Source organism: Delphinus delphis, chromosome 10, assembly GCF_949987515.2.
Source record: "Delphinus delphis chromosome 10, mDelDel1.2, whole genome shotgun sequence".
In the NCBI taxonomy this organism is placed as follows: Eukaryota; Metazoa; Chordata; class Mammalia; order Artiodactyla; family Delphinidae; genus Delphinus; species Delphinus delphis.
In genome coordinates this window covers 5775817-5800171 of record NC_082692.2, presented here as the reverse complement: position 1 = coordinate 5800171, position 24355 = coordinate 5775817, and the positions used below count along the sequence as shown (strand labels likewise).

Here is a 24355-nt window from a genome sequence, read left to right as displayed (position 1 = left end):
AAGTAGGATTGTTTTTCAGGTGATTACCTGAAGCCCATACTTTATTATTAGACTTTTATAATCAGTGACCTCACTCTAAATGACGCCAAAATGGATGAATATGCAATCCATGGCAAGGAAATCACCATCGCAGTCCACACCTAGTTAATGAGATAACTATATTAGATCACATATCACTTAAACCAGGATAGAACTCATTTGGTGGTTCTAGCTGTATCAACATGAATTCAGTGTTCACTATAACTGTTTCTTACTTTTGTTGTTACAGAAGTTGGGTTTATTTAAGCATGTTCATTCACCTTGCTAAATAAGGTATGGGTAATCTTGATCAAAATTAATGTGATATTATTAGGATTTCCATTTTCTCTTTTTGTACATATGTAGTTATAAATTATGCAGAAGCATCATTACTAATTTTTGCAATGTTATTACCAGTTTCATAGCATCAAGCATCTATTATCAAATGTAAATTATGTAACTCTTATTTTCCTGACTCATTTGTAGGTAATTTAATATCTTAAGGGTATTTGAAAAGACAGTTTGGGAATTAGCGATTACTTAGAACTTACAGTCGTGATGGTATTTGTTTTTAAAATTTATCTGAAGAATTTTTTTTCTTTTTAAGATTCCAGTTCTTCAGACGAACAATGGTCCAAGTCTAACGGGATTGACTACCATAGCAGCTCACCTAGTCCAGCAGGCCAACAAGGAATATTTGCTGGGGAGCACCGCAGAGGAAAAAGCAGTGGTTCAACAGTGGTTAGAATACAGGGTAACTCAAGTAGATGGACACTCCAGTAAAGACGACATCCGCACTGTTCTGAAGGTATCGCCACGTCTCTTTATAGGCTGAAATGTGTGAACTCTTAATAACAGGATGTCTCTTCCCTGAGATTCAGTAACTGAAGTTGTTGGCTTTCTTTACTTGTTTCCTTCTGCCTCATGTTAGTCTGTACAAACTAACAAGGAGCACCTTGTTACATAGGTACCTCCTTGCCTGGAACAGCCTCTGCCAGCCCCTCAGCTCACATACCCCTTCCTCAGCTCGTCCTTGGCTACTCTCTCTCAGACAGATGCACTTCCTTGTTCTCAGTGATTTTCTTTCCTAACACAGCACCCTGTGTTTTTCCTTTGCAGCACTAATCATAGTTAATAATAATAGCTTTGTATGATTTTTTAATGTGATGGCTTGATATTCATTTCCCCCACTCTGCAGTCCTGATTCCCTAACCAGTAAAGTACTTTCTTAAAGCCAAGGGGGAATCAAAGTTTTGGGGGTTGTAGTTTGTAAAAATCTGTCCCTTTGATCTGAGAAAGCCCACATTTCCCGCCTTTGAGACTGATTGCTTTGGGATTTGTATTTTCTTTCTAAAGAGGTCAAGTTAGAATTAAAGAATCTATTGATATAAAATATAAACCAAATATGGCTCCAGAATCACTAAGAATAAAAAATCTTTATAAATAAAATTATTTTTGTTAATTATATAAAAATAAAGCATTGTTTTGTTTTTTTTGTTTGTTTTTAAGCTTAAAATTTGAAGGAACCTTAGAGATCACCCAGACAACCACATGTCATTGTAGGAATCCCTTCTGTTTCCTAATTTTATTCCAATTATAATATAAATTGGTAATATAAGTTGTACAAGAAGATCTTATGGTACTGAAAGTTTTTCATTTATCATTCTGGGAGAAATGGTTTAAACTGTATTCCTGACAGATACCATCAATAGAACTGGTAGAAAATAAATTTCAGGTCTCTTTCGTTTATAGGTCTGTCCTGATCAACTACTCTTTTTTAATATCCACGAGTGGCAGCGCTCCCAAAGGAAAGCAAGCATGTCTTCCCTCTAAGTGAATGGGAGCTTTCAGGCAAATAAGAAGTAAATACAACTCTCTCTTACAGTTTTCCAAAAGAAAGCATTAGTAGTAAAGTATTTAATTCTGAAGTATTTCATTGAAATTGGGTGTGTAAGTTCAAAAGTCGTATTCAGAGATTTGGTATTAGGAGCTTAGAAGTATAAAACATTGTGTCTGGGATATGTCAGTATTATTATCTGAAATCTCAACTGGGAGAATCCAGCTGGCGATATGACCATCTTTGAAATGTACAAGGCACTGGATGATTTGGGTGGTCGCCCTTGCTCTGCCACTGTTTGCTCATCTGTCCCTACAGTGATGAGTAGGATACGGTCCTAGGGGCTGATGATACAGTGACCCACTAGGCACAGCCCCTGCCCTTACAGAACTCAGACCAGTGGGGGAGACAGATGTGTGTGTGATTTGGGGCTAGATGAGAAAGGGTTGTTTACTGTTTTACTTTGCTTTTTGCTATTTCATGATAGTGTTTTTATTTTAAAGGCAGTATCCGTTGTAGAACTTTAAGAAATATAAGTAAGCAAATAAGAGAAATTTCAAACATTTGTGGTCCCACCATCGAGCGAGAACTGTTAGCAACACTTATGTTTGGTCCTCAGGTAGTGGATTGTTGACTCCCTTTTGTGTTCTTCACATGCTTTTTCTTTTCTCATATATATATGTGTGTTGTATTTTAAAAACGGGCCACTCTTGGACACTGTAACTTGTTTTTTTTTGTTCACTGACAGTATGTCGGGAGCATCTTTTCAAGTCCGTAAATACTCGCTTATACGGTCTCTGATAACCTGTTAGTACTCCGTCACATAGCTGTGCCAAGATTTAGTCTGTCCTCACGTAGTGTTGGATTGTTGCTGAATATTTTCACACATTCCCATTGGTTTCCTTAGGCAAATCCCTACAAGGGAAGTGGTTGGGCCAAAGCTGTATATGTCTAAGGCTATGTTGCTCCTCTGCCTTCCAGAAAAGTGTATTGACAGTGGCTTCTTCCACAAAACCCTTGCTGCCCTGGGTGTTACCCCTTTTCCTTCTTTACCACCCCAGTTTCATAACCAGAACAAACCAAAAAGTGATCTCTTTGTTTACTTTGCACTTTTTTCCTTGACATATTAATGCCGTGGCATTGTTTTCATAATGCTTATGAGCATCTTCATTATTTTTAAAAATTTGCTTACATGTATTCTTTGCCTGTTTTCATACTGGGCTATTTCCGTTTTTATTACTTATTTTTTAAAATTTTCCTACTAAGGATATTGTGAAAGGATTTCATTTACTTGCAAAAGTTCCATTTCAGAGTTAAAACCACAAAGGCTCATAATTAAGGTGTAATTTCAGAAAGCAGGCATTATGATACACTAACATTTGGATCTAGATGGAGGATATATAGTTGTTTATTATACTGCTTTTTCAATATTATTAGAAGGTTTAATAATAGGTAATTAAGAGGAAAAAGAAAAATCAAGTGGAACTCTATAGAGGGAAATATTTTTTAAAGTTTGGCAATGGCATCAGAAAGACTTGTTTAAAAAAAATGTAATGAACATCAGACATTAGTTCTGTTCCCTGAATATTTTGAATGTGTGAAATTCTGTTTTGAATTTCAGAATTCAGTTTCTGAAAAATTTCTGAATTTCTGAAAAATCAGAATTTAATTTCTGAAAATTTTGATTTAGATCACTAATCAGAAAGATATTACCTATTCATAGTTTTTGAAACTCCATTTCAAAGTCTTTATAACTAAAGAGTATAACCTTAAAAGAGTCTTTATAACTAAAATATAGATATGGATTCTATTTTAAGAATATATATACTATACAAAGCAGTGTTGAATTATTGTTTCAGACCTTTTTAAAAATGCTTAACATTAATTGTAGATATATTTATTTTATTCTTATGCTTTATTAAACTTGTTTCATTTGAAGACATTTGAAGAAAAACCATCTCCATTAAGCAGATTATTATAGAGTTTAAGTGGTAGCCTGTAATATACCAGTGTATTTTACCCTCTTTACCCAATTTTATTTTGATTCTTATGCATTTGCTTCCCTGTTTATGTCCGTGTTCCTTTATGTCATCGTCTGTACCACCCCTAACAGTCCCATATTCAAATACCGTTTTGAAAATTACTGTCTTTAAGTGAAGGCATGGGCAAACTCAAAGAGATCAGATTCAATTCAGCAAACATTTACTGATTACTGAACCACTGTGTGCCAAGCATTTGGCATATGATTTGAGAATCAAAACAGACTTCTCTCTCTACAGCTTAAGAAATTTTTCTAGAATGAATGCTGTTGACCTCTGGGGCAGTATTTTATAACTAGTCTTTAGAGGAGCCTGTGAGAATATCTGATATTTATAAATCTTTCTCTGAAGGTGAGATGAATCTTTTGTCTCCTTTCATGTGAATGTAATTTAATGTAAATTCCTGTGCTGTTAAACTACATGTTAATTTTGAGAGGGACCAAAAATATGTATATAATATATTTTCTTTTGTCTAGATTTTTTCTTTTCTCAGGAAACTAATTGATTTTATTTATGCTGGTCTATCAGACAATACTTCTGATTTAGATTAGGATCCTTTAAATTTTTTATTTAATTTTTTTAACATGTACTTAAATTTTTTTTTCCTTCAAAAGTGCCTCTGAGCTGTTTAGGGAGCTCAGTGCTTAACCTTTTAAAAATTGATGGTCATTGTCTGAGGAACAAATGACAGAGAACTTTCTGTAGCTTTAAATGGTGTTTAAAATTGGAGTCTTTAGGGTGTTAGAAAAACTAGATATCCAACTGCAAAAGAACGAAACTGGACTCTTACCTTACACAATATTTAAAAATTAACTCAAAGTGGATCCAAGTCCTAAACATAAGACCAAAAACTGTAGAACTCTTAGAAGAAAACCTGGGGGGAAGGCTTCAGGTCATTTGATTTGGCACCGATTTCTTGGGTATAACACCAAAAGCACAGGCATCAAAAGTAAAAATAGATAAATTGGCCTTCATCAAAATGTGAGGCTTCTTTGCATCAGTAGAAAAAATCAACAGAGTGAAAAGGCAACCCATGGAATGGGAGAGAAATATTTGCAAATCATATATCTGGTAATATCCAGAATATATAAAGAACTACAACTCAACAACAACTAAGAACCCAGTTAAAAGTGAACAAAGGACTCAGGTAGACATTTCTCCAGAGAAGATATACGAAGCTAATAAGCATATGAAAAGATGCTCAACATCACTAATCATTAGGGAAATGTAAATCAAAACCACAATGAGACACCACCTCACATCCATTAGGTTGACTACTACCAAAAATAAACACCAAAATAGCAAGTATTGGTGAGGATGTGCAGAAATTGGAAAACTTGTACACTGTTGGTGGGAATGTAAAATGGTGCAGCTGCTATGAAAAACAGTATGGCGATTCATCGGAAGAGTTAAAATAAAATCATATTTACCGTATGATCCAATAATTCCACTTACGGAAATATACCCAAAAGAATTCACACTAGGTCTCAAAGAGATATTTGTACACCCAGGTTCATGCCAGTGTTATTCACAGTAGCAGTTAGGTGGAATCAACCCAAGTGTCTGCTGACAGATGAATGGATGAATAAAATGTGGTCTATACATACAGTGGAATGTTATTCAGCCTTAAGGAAATTCTGACACATTTTACAACATGGATGAACCTTGAGGATATCATGCTCAGTGAAATAAGCCAGACACAAAAGGACAAATAGTATATGATTCTACTTATATACAACGTATAAAATAGTCAAATCCATAGAAACAGAAAGCAGAATGGTGATTGCCAGGGCCTGGGGGATGAGGGAAGGGGGGAGTTGTTTAATAAGTACAGAGCTTTAGTTTTCTGAGATGAAAAAATTCTGAAGATTGATTGCACCACAGTGTGAATACCCTTAACACTTACTGCATTATGCACCTAAAAATGGTTACAGTGGTAAATTAAAATTTGATTAATTTTACATGTTACATGTATTTACCTCAACTAAAAGTTAAAAATATACATATATTAAAATGCAACAATAATTACAATAATTATTAACAACATTAATTTAATTAATAATAAATAATTAATATGATCAATATTATAATTAATAGCATTGATATATTAATTAATATAATTGATATTGATTACACTTATTGTAATTAATAATTATATTATAGTTATTATAATTATAATAAATTATAATTCTCTTAAAACATAGGAATTGTTGGGCTTCCCTGGTGGCACGGTGGTTAAGAATCCACCTGCCGACGCAGGGGACACAGGTTTGAGCCCTGGTCTGGGAAGATCCCACATGCCACAGAGCAACTAAGCCCATGCGCCACAACTACTGAGCCTGCGCTCTAGAGCCCGTGAGCCACAACTACTGAGCCCGTGTGCCACAACTACTGAAGCCGGCGCGCCTAGAGCCCGTGCTCCGCAACCTCAATGAGAAGCCCGCACACCGCAACTAGAGAAAGCCCGCACGAAGCAGTGAAGACCCAACGCAGCCAAAAATAAATAAATAAAATAAATTTTTTTAAAAAATAGGAATTGTTGAGGAGCTTTTTATATTTTAATGGAAAAAATAAATCCAACATGAGCATGATTTACAAAATGCTCCCCCGCAAAAAAATTGGAGTCTTTGAAAGGATCAGAGATGGCTGTGAATATCATTTTCTAATGTTTTCTTATTTCTTTAAAATAAGGCTAATAATATTTACCTTATTTTTAAAAATGAGTTGATTGTTATGTGATTTGTGATTTTGAGTGAATTCAAATCTATTATTGTCAAAGATTAAATTTATTAAATTAAATGTCAGTATTGTGTTTTCTAATAGCCTTCTAAATGTTTCAAGTCAAATGTATAGTTAACTTTATTATTACTGTTTTTTAAATTAATATTTTTAAATTTTTTTTCCCTAGGATCTTAATTCATATCTTGAAGATAAAGTGTACCTTACAGGATATAACTTCACATTAGCAGATATCCTCTTATACTATGGACTTCATCGCTTTATTGTGAGTATTTGAATAGTTATTGGTGTTTTTGTCTGTGATGTTCAGAATGATTTGTTTTGTCTTGAATTTAAATCAAGTTTGAATTTTCAACTTATCACATGAAAGTGAAAGGAATTATTTTTATACAAGGTACCTTATGCAAATATTCCTTCCATGGATCCATCACACATAGGAGCTTCCTGTTCCTTGACCTGCTTGATTCCTGTTCTTGTTCCTGTTTTTCTTTGGGGCTCCTTCTCTTGCCACCCTTTGTACTCGCTTGTCATCCTCACCTGGACCCCACCATCCCCTTTCTGCTCCAGCTCTACGCCTCGATTTCAGTACTGCACCTTCTGTGCCATCTCTTACCCTAGCTCTTAATCTTACTCCCTAGTTCCATCATTATCCGAAGTAACTCAATCCCTTCCCTCTTTCCAAACCTGTACACTTTCTTCCCCATCCAGCCTAGATCCCCTTTGTGTAACTCAAATCCCCAACTCTTGGTCAGTCCAAATATGTGCCTTCAGTCCTATCTCCTGGCTGAGCTATATCGGAGAAATCACACACAAGCTGTCATTAAGAAGATGAGCATTTCTCCCCTCTAATTAAAAAAAAAAAGATGACAAGGAAGTGTAACTCTTGCACACCAACGTGTATATTTACCTTCTTCCCTCTCTGGCTTATACAGGTCATGCGATAGGGAAAGGAAATACTCGGAGAAGGAGGGAGCTTGTGTGGAATTTCTTTGCCAGCAGAGTGGACAGGGTCCTAATGCACAGCACTTGTAGCACTGGCTGCCAAGCTGTTTCACTGTGAGTCTAGGTGCCCACAAGGGCGTATGGTCTTCAAGCAGGTTAGAAGAGTTTCATTCAATGCTGCGTGTGAAAACTAGACTTCCAGGGAGTTCCCTGGTGGCCTAGTGGTTAGGATTCCAGGCTTTCACTGCCGTGGTCCGGGTTCAATCCCTGGTCAGGGAACTAAGATCCCATAAGCCACGCAGCTCAGCCAAAAAAAGTAAATAAAATAAAACTTAAAAAAAAACTAGGCTTCTGTTAACAATATTCAATGATCTCTGCCTATTTATATTCCCTATTTTGACATGTATATCCTTTTTATATTTAGTGATTACAGTATTATGATTGAGTATCTCATGCTTATTGTTTTCCAAACAAAATTGAGTGAAATGATACGTAAATCACTGTTCACCGTCCCTTTGGGTTCATAAAATGAGGCCATAACCAAAGCAGCTCTCCCACCCTGGTCCACATGCAGGCAGATTATGGCAGAGAAGTAAACACCTTCTCAAGGAACGGGCCTCACAGACGAGGCCTGTGCTGTGACAGCGTTGCCCTGCGGTGTTAAATGACATTCCTGTTGAGTGAGGTGTAAATATACCCAGGTGAGAAGAAAAGTGATTACTAGGTGTTGAGTTCGGGCAGAGGAGACGGGAGGTTCAGAGCGGCTTCCTGCTTGTGTTCATCAGACAGTTCTAGCGCTTTGTTTGCCATGGCAGTGCATTTATTTTTGCCCTCATACGTTCCTTCATTTACTTGTTCACGTTATTAAATACTTAATATCTAGTCAGCACGATCAGCGCAGTATACAAAGCAGCAGCCAGGGAACCTTGATGGCATCAAGTAGTCCTGCTGTGTTTTGTTTCAGTGTGAGCCGGATTTTAGCGGTGGCTGATACTCTGAGATCTGGTCCATCTTAATTCCCTCTGAGCAATATTACATTGTTCTTCCTTTGTTAAACTGCCAGTTACTGTGGCCGTTCATTATCACCCCTGTGACTCATTGCTTTCTTAAAGTGATTTCTTCAGTAGATAGCAGCGAACAGGCTGTTACTCAAGATTATTAAAATTCTTTGTAAATATGTGCTGCTTGACTATAAGATTGTTATCAATGAGATACATTTGTTTCCAAGTTCGGAGCACCAGTGGAGGTGTCATTCTTTTAGAAAGAAAGGAAAAGTAAAAAGAGCTGCAGCACAGTCCAGGAACGCAGGCCATAAAGAATGTCCCAGGGGCAGCATGGTGCCAGTTGGAAAGGTAGCAGACCAGCATTTCACCCTGGTCTGGAATGGGTCACTCAAAGAGTTTCTCACATGTCTTCATGGAAAATTAGTGACTAAGAATGTTATCTGTTTGGCTTTAAAGTTCAGACTAGTTGTAGAGTGCCAGTATAAATAAGAAGGAGTGATTAGGTAGAAGAGCCAAGCACCACTGTAGACTCGCTGGCATTCTGACCAGTAAGAAGCAGGAAACGGTAACTAGAACAATCGCATCGTGTTTCCCGTTGTAAAAAAAAAAGAAGAAGAAGAAAAAAATAGTCAATTAGAAAGGAATGATGGAAAACCAGTTTTAAGTAAAATATTTGATGGGGATCCCATCCCAAAAGTTCTAAAAAAATATAAGTTTGGTGAGGATAAAATCTTTCTGTTTGTTTGTTTCTGTTTACAGTATGTTCAGAAATAGAATGTCTACCAAAAAAGTAGTGGCGGTAACAAAGCGAGGTCAGTCATAATTTTCTCAGACTCGAGGGGCAAGCTCCAAAGTTGAAACCAGAAGGTTAAGCATAACCTGATCCGTCTGAAAAAGTGCTGCATTTCTAGCAAAATGTTCTGAGGGAAAATGAACAAATTTACATTGTCTAAACTAGATCATCTAGTTAAAAATTATCGGAATAAATTAGGAAATGTTAGAAGAAACTTTAGAAGTTCCTGAAATAACAGTTATTTTGTGCTGTGGGTCTGTTGTAATCCTTACACTAGAGACCAAAAAAGTGAAATTTTTAAGTTGGAGAATATCGATTTTGCCATGTGTTGTAGTTTGTTGCTGTTGTTAAAATCTTCAGCGATAGGCCTGGTGGCAGCATATGCTAGGCCCGGTGATACCAAATGCTGTTCTGAAGTGTAAATAGTAAATAGACACTGCCCTTTTTCCCTGTGTCAAAATCTGAGTGAACAACTTGAACGTAGATCAAACAAGCATCAGTACTTTATTGTTCGGAAATGCTTTCTTGGTGCATTTTAATTCATTCTGAAAAATAACATCTCACAAAACGGCTGAGTAGAGACTTTTTAAAATGAAAGAGTTCTGAAATTAGTCAAATTTGTAAGCAGTCAGATTGGATTCATCATGTATTTCAACAGCTGACATGAAATCAAGTTGCAGTGATACTTGCTACTTCTTGCTTTAACTGTCAGTAAAGAGGTTTGTTGAAGTTGGTTTTGAATTTTATTTACATATGTAAATATGTACGTGTGTATTTATGTATGAAGGGAGGGAAGGAAGGAGGAAGGAAGGAAGGAAAACTCACCCCCACTTCCTGTTAGAGTTGCAGCTATGTTTACTAGTAGTTGAACTTTTTAAAAATCTTGTATTTTCTTTAGAAGTCAGTGGTGAAGTTCACCTATGGTAAAGATTTAGAAAAAGAACAAAAAGTCAGCTCTTTTACAAAATGTGTTTTACCTTTTGAAATATGGACTGATACTCGGTTTATTCCGCAATTGTTGTTTAAGTGCCTTCTATGTACAGTACAAGATAGTTAGGAATAATATGATTCTTTACATGTGAAACCATGAATTCTCTTTTAATAAAAGTAACTTTTACACTAAAAAAAAGACTTTCTTGACCAATTTTCTTGACTATTGTGTTAATTTTTTTTTTTTCTCGATGCGCGGGCCTCCCACTGTTGTGGCCTCTCCCATTGCGGAGCACAGGCTCCGGACGCGCAGGCTCAGCGGCCATGGCTCACGGGCCCAGCCGCTCCGCGGCATGTAGGATCTTCCCAGACCAGGGCACGAACCCGTGTCCCCTGCATCGGCAGGCGGACTCTCAACCACTGCGCCACTGTGTTAATTTTTTAATCTGCTTGCCATGGCCTAACTGTGTTATAGGTGAACAGTCCTAGTCACATGTTTCTGATAACTGGATGCAGCCCTCCACCCCCGTAAACAAGATGAGTGTATTTTTGTAATTTGCTGTAGCAGCTTGCTGTGTAGGATTTAGACCAGAAACTTAAATTTTACATAACAGTAGCAGTGAGACCCCCCTGCTAGTAAACTGGTCCTACAGAGATAGACATTTGACACCAAAGATGTTAACAGATCAGATGTTGATACAGTTGTATCCTAATGTCATAAAGGAAAAAAGGAAGGCAGGATGACTTCTATCACTTTCTCTTTTTAGACTGCATTATAGTAAATGTGAAATGAAAATACAAGTTCAATTAAACATTTATTGAGAAAATGCTATATGTCTACCTTTTAATTTTATTGCTAATAATATTTTACATTCTGTAATAATTATTAGATACCAGAGTGATTTGTCCTTCAGTCTTGTTGACCTGGTGACTTAGCAGAGTGTTTGCCTGTAGGCACAAGTATATGCTAAATTCTGAACAGCCATCGGGCATCCATCGCTATAAGTGCCTTCCAACAAGCAGACTGCCAATGGGTTTGAAGTAGTGAGGGTGACTGAGATTTTTGGTGTGGATGAACATTCCTTGTCAGTTTTAGGGAGACTTGCAATATGTTAAACAAATGAATTAACAACAGGAGAAGGAACTACACTAATCTTACCTGGTCCATGGCCGTCCTACTGGCTTCTTCTTACCTGACACCTCTTCATGATTCTAATCCAAGATTTGGCTCAAAGAAAAGGTTTCAAGTCACCCACTTTGGGATCTGAGCCCAGTGAAATGATAGGCACCCACTGTTTTGATTGCATCTTTCCCTAACCAAATCTCTGGGCATACTTGGAGCTTGACAGTAAATTCTGTGAACTACTACATCCTCTAAAGATTGAGTGCAGCTTTATTGCAAACAGAATTCAGAAGGTCTGTTGTTCATCTGAGACATACACCCCAGAAACAGCCCTTCCTTCTTGTATTAAGCAGTAACCCCCTAACATTAAATGAGTCAGTGTCTTCTTCAGTAAAAATTTCCCCCAGAGTTTAGTAGAAAGAAGCAGTTGTCTACACATACATATACACCAGCCATCTACAAATATATATATATATATATATATATGTATTTGAGTTTACATTGTATTCCCTTGTTAAGTATGTTAGATGCCAATAAACCTTTCTTATTTTAGGTTTGCGAAAAATATTGGAGAAAGAACCATGTCTTAGTCTCTCAGAAGCTATTCTCTTCCTTTATTCTATTTTCCTTTACAATAAAGTAAAAAAACAAACTTTAGTCCTCCAGGTCCTGTGTTAATGTAAATTTTTCATTTGTTGAAAACTTCAGATTTCGCCCCTAGGCACATCTGGTTTTGAACTGAACATGAAATCATTAAACAAATGGTGGGCTCGTCCAAGTGGCTGAAGTGGTTCACTCCTATCTGAATATGTTGGCTTTGAGAACTGTGGGGGTTTTTTCCCCCCAATTTCTATCTCCTACTCAAATGGTATTAATAGTTGCACTTATGTAATGTCTGTGTTGTGTGTGTGTTTTTAATCTCTACTTAGGTTGACCTGACAGTTCAAGAAAAGGAGAAATATCTTAACGTGTCTCGCTGGTTTTGTCACATTCAGCATTATCCAGGCATCAGGCAACATCTGTCTAGTGTTGTCTTCATCAAGAACAGACTGTATACTAATTCCCACTAGAAGCCATCTGCGCTGTACAGAAGAGTGATTAAGATATTTTAAATGGAAAGTGTATTCTGGACCAGAGGACTGACATGAATTGATAGGCAGCCATTCTTTATTCATTGAAGTTGGTAGAATTTTTAAAGTATAAACTTGTGTCCCAACATTTTATTTGTTCTTTAGTTGAAATTTTGCAGTTTTTTTAATGTAAAACTTCAAGTGCTGTCAAAACTTGAGATCAAGGTATCAATTATCTTATTTTTAGAGATGAAATTTATTTTAATAAAAGTTGCAAATCAGTGGCTTAATCTTAAAAAAAAATAGTCGTTCTGATGGTTGACAATATTTGGCTATTTATTGACCTCTTTCATCTTATAAATTAATTTTACCCTTCTGAATATTTATAGTAGTTTGTTTTTTAAGAACTAGGGTAAATTGTGCCAAGGAGACAAAAAAGGGAAGACAGATGGATTTGTTTTCAAATATTTATGTGAGCCAGTAAACGTGGTTGAAAAATTGAAAAAGTCATTTTTTTGTTTGTTTCTTTCCTGCTGTCGGTATTCATTGAGGTGAAACTACTGCACTGCCCTAGAGGGAAGTGGAATAAAACACATTCCCTTGAATTCATGGTTCTTTTGTTGTCTTTGGGCTCATTGGAATATGCAGTAGCTAAAAAGCAATGGGAAATTCCCACTATCCCACTAATTTCGGACTTGGTAACTACTAGATTTTTCTAAACTAAAACCAACATAGAAAGGCTGCTGTTGACATTCTGTGTAAAGAACGAAGACTCATACAGTATTAAAACAAACCTATACAGTTTATAACTCTTAGTGGCTGAGTAAATAAATAATCAATGATTGAGAGCTAAAGAGCTTATATTTACAAATAATAGGAAAAATTGTCTTTGAACACTTCACTGTTAATGCTGTGCAACATTTTAGTGCTAACTCTGAGTCTCAGTAGAGTACAATTCAAAGCTCAAGTGCAAAGAGCAGAGACTTGGGAAGGGTCCATCCCTTTGGCCCAGTCCTGCTTTGATCACATACTAGCTGAATGCATGACCTAAAACAAATCAGTTAACCAATTTTCTTAATCTCTAAACATAAAAATAAAATGTAAAAGTAAAGATAACTCTAAATGTTGAGGATTTGTGGAGACAAACAAGCCTAACATACAGCCCATGGCTGTCAGTAAAGGTTTCTCTTTGTAAGAGGCCCCCCACTCCCGCTTTTGTTCTTCACGTTACTGAGTCAAGAGATTTAATAGGCCAAGGGTATTGAGTATATTGTGATAGATCAAGACAATTTTTACAGGATTGGATTTCACAATTCATTGCTATTGGGAGCATTTTTAATTTTTACAAAGTAGCCTTTATATTAGAAACTCTGAACTTGTGTTTGCATGTTCAGAGACTAAAGGGCTCAAGTTCCCCTTGGGAGTTAGTACGTGTGCCACAGAGGCAGGCCCAGTCTGACTTCTCATGCATGCCGCTGCCCCAGCTGGCTCTGCTGTAAGGCTTCCACCTTAAAGTCCACTGCTGCAAATTACTCCTTCCCCTAACACTTCTCTGGTCTCCCCTAGACCGGGGAGGTAAGCAGGATAGACAGGATAGGCAAGAGATGGGCTAGCCAGTCCTTCCGTCCCAGCCATTTCACTCTTTTCCTTCAGTGTAGGTCAGCTGTGAGGAAGCGGGGGACAGAGGATACCGGATACCTCTTTGCCAAATGTATCCTCTTCCCACTTCCACATGGTGAGTCTTTTTTTTTTTTTGGCCACGCCCCGTGGCTTGCTGGATCTTAGTTCCCTGACCAGGGATTGAACCCGGGCCCACGGCAGTGAAAGCGCCATGTCCTAACCACTGGACCACCAGGGAAGTCCCCCTTGTGAATCTCATATCTGCTAGTCAGTCCTTCATTGCAGAGCATATCATTGCTTCCATAGGTTATCACCTACTACGTGCCAGGATGATCTTGGAAGATGCAGGGGTGGCAGATAGAGAAAATCCTGGCTCCCGTAGGCAAAGGTTAGATAAGGTTAGATGTTCTCAGCGTCTAAATCGAAACAGTTCATTTCCCCTTAGAAAGGCTGCGGGGCGTCCTGGGTCATTTCCATCATGTACTTCTCTACCTGAAATGCCCTATCTTTCTCACTTGATGACCTCTTCAGTATTCAACTTTGTCGTGTCCTGGAAGTCAAGTCCACGCTGACCAACCCATCTCCCCCTGCCTCCCATCTGGCACTGACGTCATTGTGCTATTTTTGATCACTAGTCTCTTCCACCAGATGTTTAATTCCTTGGTTTCAGAGACTGTCTTTTCGCAGCTGTCCAAACAATAACTGACACATAACAGTAAATGCTCGATGTGTGTTGAAAGAATGTAGTATTAAGTGCATTTTGAGCTAACCAAGAAAAGTGTAAGTGTGAATTGCAGTTAGGTACAGATGTATAGCAGAAAAACCACATAACATTAAACTGGGTTGTTTCTTATGTGAAAGAAGACAGTCCACAGTTGGTATTAGGCATCTAGCTGCTTTCCACTTGAAGGGCCTTTCCGGGAAGCCCTATTCAGCAAAATCTATTTACATGTCTTTGGCCATCCCAGCTGGGAGAAAGGCCAGAAGTGGAGTCCTTTAGCACACACATTGCCAGCCAGAACAAAACTTGTGCTATGAATGAGGAAGAAGGAAGAAAGGATACAGCTAGGTAGGCAGCTAGCTATCTCTATCACGGTAAGTAGTGTTTAAGTGGGAAAATACTTTCTGAATGCTAAGTAATCCAGTTGTAAAATAATTTTTGTGAGTAAATTGTTGACGTTCCATGGATCATCAGTTTGCAAAGAATTCGAATACCATAGAATAAATACTTTTCACTGATCACGGTTTTCAAGGTTCACAAGCTATTTTAGGATCCTGCAATACTGAGTTATGAGGATCTGTGAATGCACTTTTAATAACAGCGCTAACAGCTAAACACTTCTTGAGCGTTCAGTATGTGTTCGGCACCACTCTAAGTGTTTTGAGTGAATTCACTCCTTTAATTCTTATCCCCTTTTGCCAGATAATGAAACTGAGGCACAGATTGGTTAAGGAACTTCCCCGGGTCACAGCCAGTATCCAGGGGTTGGGATTCAGTCGAGTGTCTGGCTCAAACTCAGTCTGTAAGCACCAGTGTGCCTGGCAACTTCTGCTTAACCAACTTGTGAAATTCGTTTTTGCCAACCTTAGAAAAAGCTGCCCTAGGCATTGGATAAAACAAAACTGTACATAACTTTGAGAATAAATTAGATGTTTCCACAGTTCTGGATATACTAAATATGCCTGACTCGTACACTTTAAATGGGTAAATTTTGTGATATGTGAATTATAGCTTAATAAAGCAGGCTTTTGCTGTTGGTTTTGGCTGCACCACGTGGCATGTGGGATCTTAGTTCCCCAACCAGGGATCCAACCCACGCCCCTGCATTGGAAGCGCAGAGTCTTAACCACTGGACCGCAAAGGAAGTCCTAAAGCAGCTTGCTTGCTTGCTTCCTTCCTTCCTTCCTTCCTTCCTTTCTCGCTCTCTCCCTCCCTCCCTCCCTCTATCTCTCTCTTTCTTTTTCTTTCTTTCTTTTTGAGTCAAATACATTAGCCTTACCGTATATTAATTACGAGACCTTGGATAAGTCACTGCATGTGAAATTCCTCTTATGAAACAGGTGAAGATGACTGATCTCATTTAATTTGCAATAAGAAGGTATAAAAATTACCTAGCACAGTGCCTGGCACACACAAAGTGATCAGTGAAGGACAAACTGCTATGGAAGATTGTAGAATCATAACCCACAATTTTGTAAAGTCGAATTCTTAACTAATCCATAAGCCTCTTCCCACCGGCCATCTCTGAGGCACCTGCTCAACAAGATCAGGTAAGATAACTAGGCAGAGCATCTTGTGGTTTTAATATTCAGTTGTTTATTTACTTTGGCTGCGCCAGTCTTAGTTGCAGCATGCAGGATCTAGTTCCCTGATCAGGGATTGAACCCGGGCCCTCTGCATCGGGAGCACGGAGTCTTACCCACTGGGTCGCCAGGGAAGTACCCATCTTGTGATTTTGGTAAAACATCAATCCATTGTATTACTCACCAGCTTAAAAATCTCTGGTCCTCATATCTTTCAAGCCATTGAACAAAGGGTGCATACTATTTTTCTTTTTTTTTTTTTTTCCCCTAAAAGATCAACGAAACTCCTCTAAAATAAAGTGTATGCCATTCCTTCTGAAAAGCAGATGCCCCTTTTCACCATTTCCTTTCTGTAATTCCCAGAAGCCTAGAGCACTCATCATTCAATAATCCCTCTGGGGCTTCCCTGGTGGCGCAGTGGTTAAGAATCCGCCTGCCAATGCAGGGGACACGGGTTCGAGCCCTGGTCTGGGAATATCCCACATGCCGCGGAGCAACTAGGCCCGTGTGCCACAACTACTGGGGCCCGCGTGCCTAGAGCCCATGCTCCTCAACAAGAGAAGCCACTGCAGTGAGAAACCCACTCGCTACAACTAGAGAAAGCCCACGCACAGCAACAAAGACCCAATACAGCCAAAAATAAAATAAATTTTTAAAAAATTAATAAATTTAATAATCCCTCTACATTCAATATCTTGTAATAACCTATAATGAAAAAGAATATGTGTATATGTATAACTGAATCACTTTGTTGTACACCAGAATCTAACACAACATGGTAAATCAACTACACTTCAATTTTTAAAAAAATAGCCCTCAAATATTTCTTTAGCACCTACTGTGTGTCGACAGTCGACTAGGCCCTGTGGACAACACAGGTACACACTTGCCCTCATAGGGTTTCCAATCCAATGGTCTGTAAACAGATTCCTGAAACAGCAGGTAAAGCATCCTTGGGAAGGCAACCAGCTGCTCAGCATTCTTTGAAAGTAAATAAAAATAATCAGATACCATTTACTGAGTGTCTACTGTGTCTGGGCTCTGTACCAGACACTTTACAACCTTCACATTATCTCATGTTACTCTAGGAGGTAGGGCAGAGGCAGAGACTAACCCACATGCTGACCACCCAGTTAGACCATGGCTGGAGTGAATGGGAACTGTACAACTGCAGAACTGGAGGACATCACCCATCACCATTTTATGCACTGGGGTTTGATTTGACGGCCGTGACTAGGTACTGGCCCTGTCTCCCTACGCCCTGTGCAACTTTCAAGAACAGGTCAAAAATTCCAAGTAGGGAAGGATCATTCTTCAGTCGAGGATCCACAAATTTTCCACTAATTACAATAAATAATGGTTTTAAACCAAATAGAGGGGAATTCCCCAGGGTCCAGTGGTTAGGACACTGCAGTGGAGGGCCTGGGTTCAATCCCTGGTTGGGGAACTAAGATCCCACAAGCCACGGCGCTGCCCCCAAAATAAAAATCAATAAGTAAACAAACCAAATAGAAATAATAGAACTGGAAGCAGTATCAAAAGGCCATTTGTGGGGCTTCCCTGGTGGCCCAGTGGTTAAGACTGCACACTTCCAGTGCAGGGGGTGTGGGTTCGATCTCTGGTCAGGGAACTAGGTCCCGCATGCATGCCGCAACTAAGACCCAGCACAGCCAAATAAATAAATATTTAAAAAAAAGACCGTTTGTCTTTCGGCCCACTTATACCCAAAGCATCCAAGATGTCACGAAGTGATTTGTGGAGTTCCGTCACAAGATGGTAGAAAAAGTGACCTAACTTAAACTCTCCTCCATCCCCATCCAGATTCAGCATAACATTACTGCATGGAGGTTTTTAACAGATGTGTGGGCAAGCTCATTTTTACTCCCTGTTAAGCATATAGGTCCCCCATCGGCTCCCCCAAGTTAAACCTGAATCTGTAGTCACCACAGTCTGTAATGGGCACATTAGGTTTACCGCAGGGACCAAGGTAGGAAGGTAGGAGTGGAGAGAATGGGCAGATCACCCGCTGCTGGTGCGTCGTGTGAGAGCCCTGCTAAAAGTCCTTCCAGCATAGCTTCAAGACGTGTTGATAAAAATTTAAGCAGAGATATTGTTAGGAAAGAATAGAACTCTATTGCAATCAGGTACACGTACATCACACCGAGAGATAAAATACACAACCCTTGACGAGGAGTCAAATTAGAATGATTGTGAAGTACAGCTTTTTCATTTATGTATGTTTTTTTCTATCAGTTCACTTCATTCCTTTAAAAAAAAAAGTCAGATGTTACACAAACTTTAATATTAATCTAGCTTTGGCAGAGATGTGGTGGTTTTGTGGATTCGAGCATTTAGCTTTTTAGCTCCAGAGAGCGATATTTCTTCTTTCTCTCCATGATGAGATAACCTGCTTCTACCCATTACCAGGGCACTAAATTTGAAATTCTCCATACACCTGAGTAGGCTGCTACATATCTGGCCATCTTAATTTTAGTCTTGATTTATTGAAGCTGAATTACATTCCCAACTCTTCCTGGAGCTCTGGGTGAATTTTATTGAAAAAGCAGTGGGGAGAAATTTGCTATCATATATCGCTCTTGCTGGCCAGAGCCTTTCGATACACAAGGGGATCTATCTGCTCCATGTCTTGTATGCTGAATTTATAACACTGAAGCCCAGCTCTAGGGTTACATACAGGCATATCAGAGATGAGATGGGGAATTTGATTTTGTAATAATGATTACTTGTTGCTGGAGCCCATATTCCTGCAGGCTCTTCCTTTATTCTCCCTGCCGCCGATGAATAAAACTAATTCCAACTGCTACCTTATCTAGCAAAACTCATCTTTCACTTACGAGAGAGGCCAAAAGAAGGGAGACAGGAAGTCAGGAGAATTTGAAATGCTGGCCATTTTTGCTATTATGTCTCAAGGGTTTCTTCTTCCATTATCGTGATTCCTTTAGGAATATTTTCATCTTTTAAACTTTCGTTTCTTTGTGGGGAGAATGAAAGCGTCACATGTCTTCCAGCCTGGCGAGTTCATTTGATGGCTCATCTGTGCTGTCTGTTCCACTTCAGAGAGGCTGGGTCCCTAGGGCTAGCCGGTTGTATTAGAGATCCTGCGGACTTGGCTTGCCATTTCTGCTAAGGGTCATCGGTCCTCGCGGTCTTGCCATGGATAATTTTTGCCTTCCCGAACATCATCTGCTTGAGAAATTTGTGCCTGGCAGGCCTGTCTGTCCAAGTTAAGCTTGAAATACAGTAGCCACACAACTAACCTGACAAAGCATCGCTCTACACAGCAAGGCCCCAGGCCTGCTTTGACCAAGACCACAAACTTCCAGCCGTCTGATTACAAATTCCAGAGTTTCTTTGGTGCAGTCCATGAACCAGTCTGTTCATGCAACGTGGGTTATCCTTCCTCCACTGCCCCAGTTTTCCCAATCTCCTGCAACACACACACACACACACACACACAGATACACACACACCCTTATCTTAAAAACCCTTAGAAATGCTTCACCCTCTGGTTGACCTTACCAGTTCCTGACTGTTCGGCACTTGACTTGAACCCTGAGACTTAGATGAAAGAAATGTAGAGCTGACTGTCATTGTCTGAAGTTTGAGGCACGTGTGACAGACATTACATGAAAGCAGTGGTTCTCAGACTTGAGCATGAGTGGTAATCACCTGAGGCTTCTCAAAACACAGATTGCTGGGTCCCCGTTGGAGTTTCTGATTCAAGAGGTCTGGTGTGGTGACCCCACCATGAGAACCGTTATACTACACCTGTCCGAAGCTTGGGTGACGATCAGACACAGAGCAGCTGCGCTCATCCAAAAACTCTTGCTCCTGTCTTTTTGCGTAGCTCAGTCCAGTTTTCTGGAGGTGGGCCTCGCCTGGTGATGGAGCATCCTGAGTTCTGATTGGTTGGCTCTGTCCCAGGAGTTTCTCTCTGTAGCAGCTCTCGCGGGAAAGCACTGCATGTTCTCCAAGTGATGGAGCTACGCTGGAAGCAGCTCTAAGAAGCATCAAGCAGGATTCAGTCCAAGAAGGATCAGTCCAGGACTGTAAAGTCGTTGCCTAGTCTCTGCCAATGCCAATACCCAGCGCGTTATTTCATACCACACAGCCTCTGGGCTTAGCATGCCAGAGGCATTTCCAAAACTTCATATGATTAACACACAGTAATATTGAGTATTTTACCCCAAAAGACTGTCTAATCTTTTCCCCTCCTTTATTTTCATCAGTTTCTTCCATTTTTAATTTTTTAACCCACTTCAAAAATAGGTTAGACAGGGCTTCCCTGGTGGGGCAGTGGTTGACAGTCCCCCTGCCGATGCAGGGGACACGGGTTCGTGCCCCGGTCCGGGAAGATCCCACATGCCGCGGAGCAGCTGGGCCCGTGAGCCATGGCCGCTGAGCCTGTGAGTCCGGAGCCTGTGCTCCGCAACGGGAGAGGCCACAACAGTGAGAGGCCCGCGTACCGCAAAAAAAAAAAAAAAAAAAAAAATAGGTTAGACAAAAAAGGATAAACAGTAACGCCAATAGAAAATATTCAGAGGAAATCTCATGAAGTGGATTTGATAAAAAGCAAAATAAATTTAGGAGCACACTCCCTCAGCTATGCTTATCCATCATGGGCTTATACTAAGAAATGAGTTTTAATTTTGTTCTCAAGAGGCATGTAATTAAATACACATTTTATTTTTATTTTCTAACTTTTATAAGGTTCAATAAGGAGTTAGCAAATAATTTACCCTGAAGTCAGAAATTTACGTCTTCTAAATTAGCATTATTTCCATGTTTTAGATGCCTTAACTCTCAAGAAGCACAGTAATTGGCAAAATCCCTTTACCGTTCCATGGTTTAGAAGTGTCTGATACTGAGAGTCTCTAAAAAGGGATCAAGCATAGAGCGCTGTGCAGGGGAGAAGAGCTACTCTTAAGACAGGAGAAGTGCTTTGTGTATGATCCCATTTAGGTGATGTTTTTGAAATGACAACGATTTAGAAATGGAGGGTACATCATAGGTTGCCAGGGGATGGCGTAGGGCAGGGAGGAATGTAAGTGTGGGTACAAAAAGGTGCCAAGGGGGATCTTTGTGGCTCTGGAGCTGTGCAATATCTTGACTGTGCTGACAGGTACATAAACCCACACATGTGATAAAATTATATAGGACATAATACACACACACAATGAGTACAGGTAAAACTAGGGAAATCTAAATAAGATTGATGGACTGTATCAATGTCAATATCTTGGTTATGATATTCACATTTACAAAATGTTACCAGTGGAGGGAAATCAGGCAAAGTGTATGACGAATCTCTGTATTATGTCTTACAACTGTATGAGAATCTACAATTATCTCAATAAAAGTTTTATTTAAATAATACAGGAAACGTCTTATCAATCCAGAGACAACTAGAGATAACACAAGCCCTTCAGGGAGATTCCACGGGTCAAAGAGCAAGGACACAGAGCAGCCCGGACCCCAGCCCAAGGTATCTGTCAGGAGGGCTCTGCCACTGGAACTTTTCTTTCAGTTGCTCTTTGCTGTCTGAGCTGCAGCTGAAAGATTTGTGTAAAAGAGGAGAAAGAAACAGATGTGTACTCTGGACCTGACCATCCCAGAGAACAACGCAACGCAGTACTGGGCGGAAGAAAACAATCAAACAGCTGGAACGTGTATCTACAGGCTGTAAGCAACAGAATTGAAGGAAAGTCATTGCATAGGGATTTAATATTGTCCCCTCTGGTAGATGTCGCCTCCGTGAGGGGAGGAAAAGGCTGGGTCAGCGCTATATCCCAGCCCTTAGCACTGCGCTTGGCACACGGAAAGTGCTCAATCCATATTTGTTAAACGTGTTTGAATGAAGAAATGAAAAGGCCAGTTAGAGGTAGTATGGCTTCCCTCTTCCTTCTCTCCAGATCACCCTCCCCTACTTTCTCTTTATCCACCACCTACACTTAAACACGTACGCAGGGACCAGGCTGTTTCTGCCCCAAACCAGCTGGGCATTTAGCCTCTCTGCTTCAGCCTCTGCACCTGTCAAATGAGGAGAATAATAATGCTACCAACTTCAGAGGACTGCCATGAGCCCTAACTGGGTCAGCACGTACAGAGCACTTACAACATTAGCTGGCCTGTCATAAGTGCCACGTAAGTGTTTGTTCAATTGCAGCAAGTTCTGACACTGACTCCCGGAGTTAGCCCAGACCTCATAGACTCCAGAAGGCTCCACAGCTCTGGCGGTTCCCAGGCGACCTGAGCTTCTGGCCAGCTGTCTACAAATGTCAGGAGGTCTCACTTTACCCTTTCAGGTTCAATAATTCACTAGAATGACTCACAGAGCTAAGGAAAGTGCTGTGCTTATGATTACAATTTTATTGTAAATGATACAAGTCAAGACCAGCCTAATGAATAGATGCGTAGGGTGAGGTCTGGGAGGGTCCCAAACGCTAAGCTTCTGGGTCCTCAGTTTGCCTCACCCTCTTGGCACATTAAAGTACGGCTACCAACCAGGAAGGTCACCCGGGCTGTCCGGAAGGTTTTTACTGGGGTTGCACTGTGAAGACATGGTTGATGTATCATTGCCTGAATGACTGAACTCAATCCCCAGCCCGCCCTGCTCGCCAGAAGTCAAGCTGATATTACATGGTTCAAAGCCTCAACCCTTTAATCACGTGGTGGTCTTTCATGCATGGCCAGCCCCCATCCTAGAACCATCCAGGGACCCACGTGAGTGAGCGCTTTAGCATAACTTCCGGCCCACCAAGAATAACAAAGCCACTCCCCTCACTTGGGAAATTCCAAGGATTTAGAGGTTATCTTCCAGGAACCAGGGATACGGATCAGCCAAGTTCTTTATTATACAACAAAAATAAAGTAGATTCAATTCATTGAACAGGCAGAAGGGGCAAGGAAAACATTCCAGGAAGGGGGTGTCTAAAAAGAAAGAGGCAGGGCTTCCCTGGTGGCTCAGTGATTGAAAGTCCGCCTGCCGATGCAGGGGACAAGGGTTCGTGCCCCGGTCCGGGAAGATCCCACATGCTGCGGAGCGGCTGGGCCCGTGAGCCGTGGCCGCTGAGCCTGCGCGTCCGGAGCCTGTGCTCCGCAACGGGAGAGGCCACAACGGTGAGAGGCCCGCGTACCGCAAAAAAAAAAAAAGAAAGAGGCAGAAATAATGTCTGGCACAGTCATGACATAGTGGAGAGACCACATCGCCACCCCACCCCACCCCCAGCTGGTGGAGCTCTGCTGTTTTAGAATGCACCAGCCTTGAAGTCCATAGACCAGGGCTCTGACCATGGTTCTGCTATTTGATAACTATGGTACCATGTTGTGGGAGTACATTTACGGATCATTGTAAGCCATGTGAAATCCTTTCTATAAGAGGTGGGCATAATTTACACACACACACCTACCTTAGTGGATTAAAACAACAAAAATTTATTATTTCTCATAGTGAAACTGCACAATTCAGATTGGGACGTGGAACCCACTGTCTTTTAATTGAAATCACACACCTGGTCTCAGGACTTAATGAAGCTCAGGTTCTTTATGTCTCAGCATAGAAAGAATTCAGTGAGAGACAAAGTGATAGGTAAGAAATGAATTTATTTAGGGAGATACACATTCCATAGAATGCGGGCTGTCTCAAACGGCTAGAGTGGCCCTGGGAGAAAAACATTTCACAGACAGTGTGGGCCATCTCAGAAGTTGAGAGGCCCCAAAATATGGGGTGGTTAGTTTTCATGGGCTGGGTAATTTCATAGGCTAATGAGTGGGAGGATTATTCCAACTATTTTGGGGAAGGGGCGGGGATTTCCAGGACTTGGGCCACCGCCCACTTTTTGGCCTTTTATAGTCAGCCTCAGAACTGTCATGGCGCTGGTGCGTGTGTCATTTAGCTGATGTATTACAATGAGCG

At 40.2% G+C, this 24355-nt stretch overlaps 2 protein-coding genes and 1 non-coding gene across 5 annotated transcripts in view; 1 reads left to right on the top strand and 2 right to left on the bottom strand.

Moving 5' to 3' along the window:
* The window catches only part of SNRNP48 (small nuclear ribonucleoprotein U11/U12 subunit 48), a 578580-nt gene that overhangs the window by 110979 nt on the left and 443246 nt on the right, over nt 1-24355 (bottom strand). The gene's annotated exons all lie outside the window — the stretch shown is intronic.
* The window catches only part of EEF1E1 (eukaryotic translation elongation factor 1 epsilon 1), a 28892-nt gene that overhangs the window by 3050 nt on the left and 1487 nt on the right, over nt 1-24355 (top strand). Inside the window, exons 2-4 of one of the 3 annotated variants that reach the window (XR_009521002.1) lie at nt 626-826; nt 6803-6898; nt 21820-21925. Coding sequence is in view for 2 of the 3 variants with exons in the window: in XM_060023666.1 (XP_059879649.1) it covers nt 626-826; nt 6803-6898; nt 12355-12495 (438 nt within the window). In the remaining variant the exon portion in view is untranslated. Of the gene's footprint in view, nt 1-625; nt 827-6802; nt 6899-12354; nt 13308-21819; nt 23390-24355 lie in introns of those variants that run through there. The other 2 variants (XM_060023668.1, XM_060023666.1) reach the window with 2 other exon arrangements.
* TRNAE-UUC (transfer RNA glutamic acid (anticodon UUC)) lies at nt 14281-14353 on the bottom strand. Its single transcript has one exon. It is a non-coding gene; the product is annotated as a tRNA-Glu (tRNA).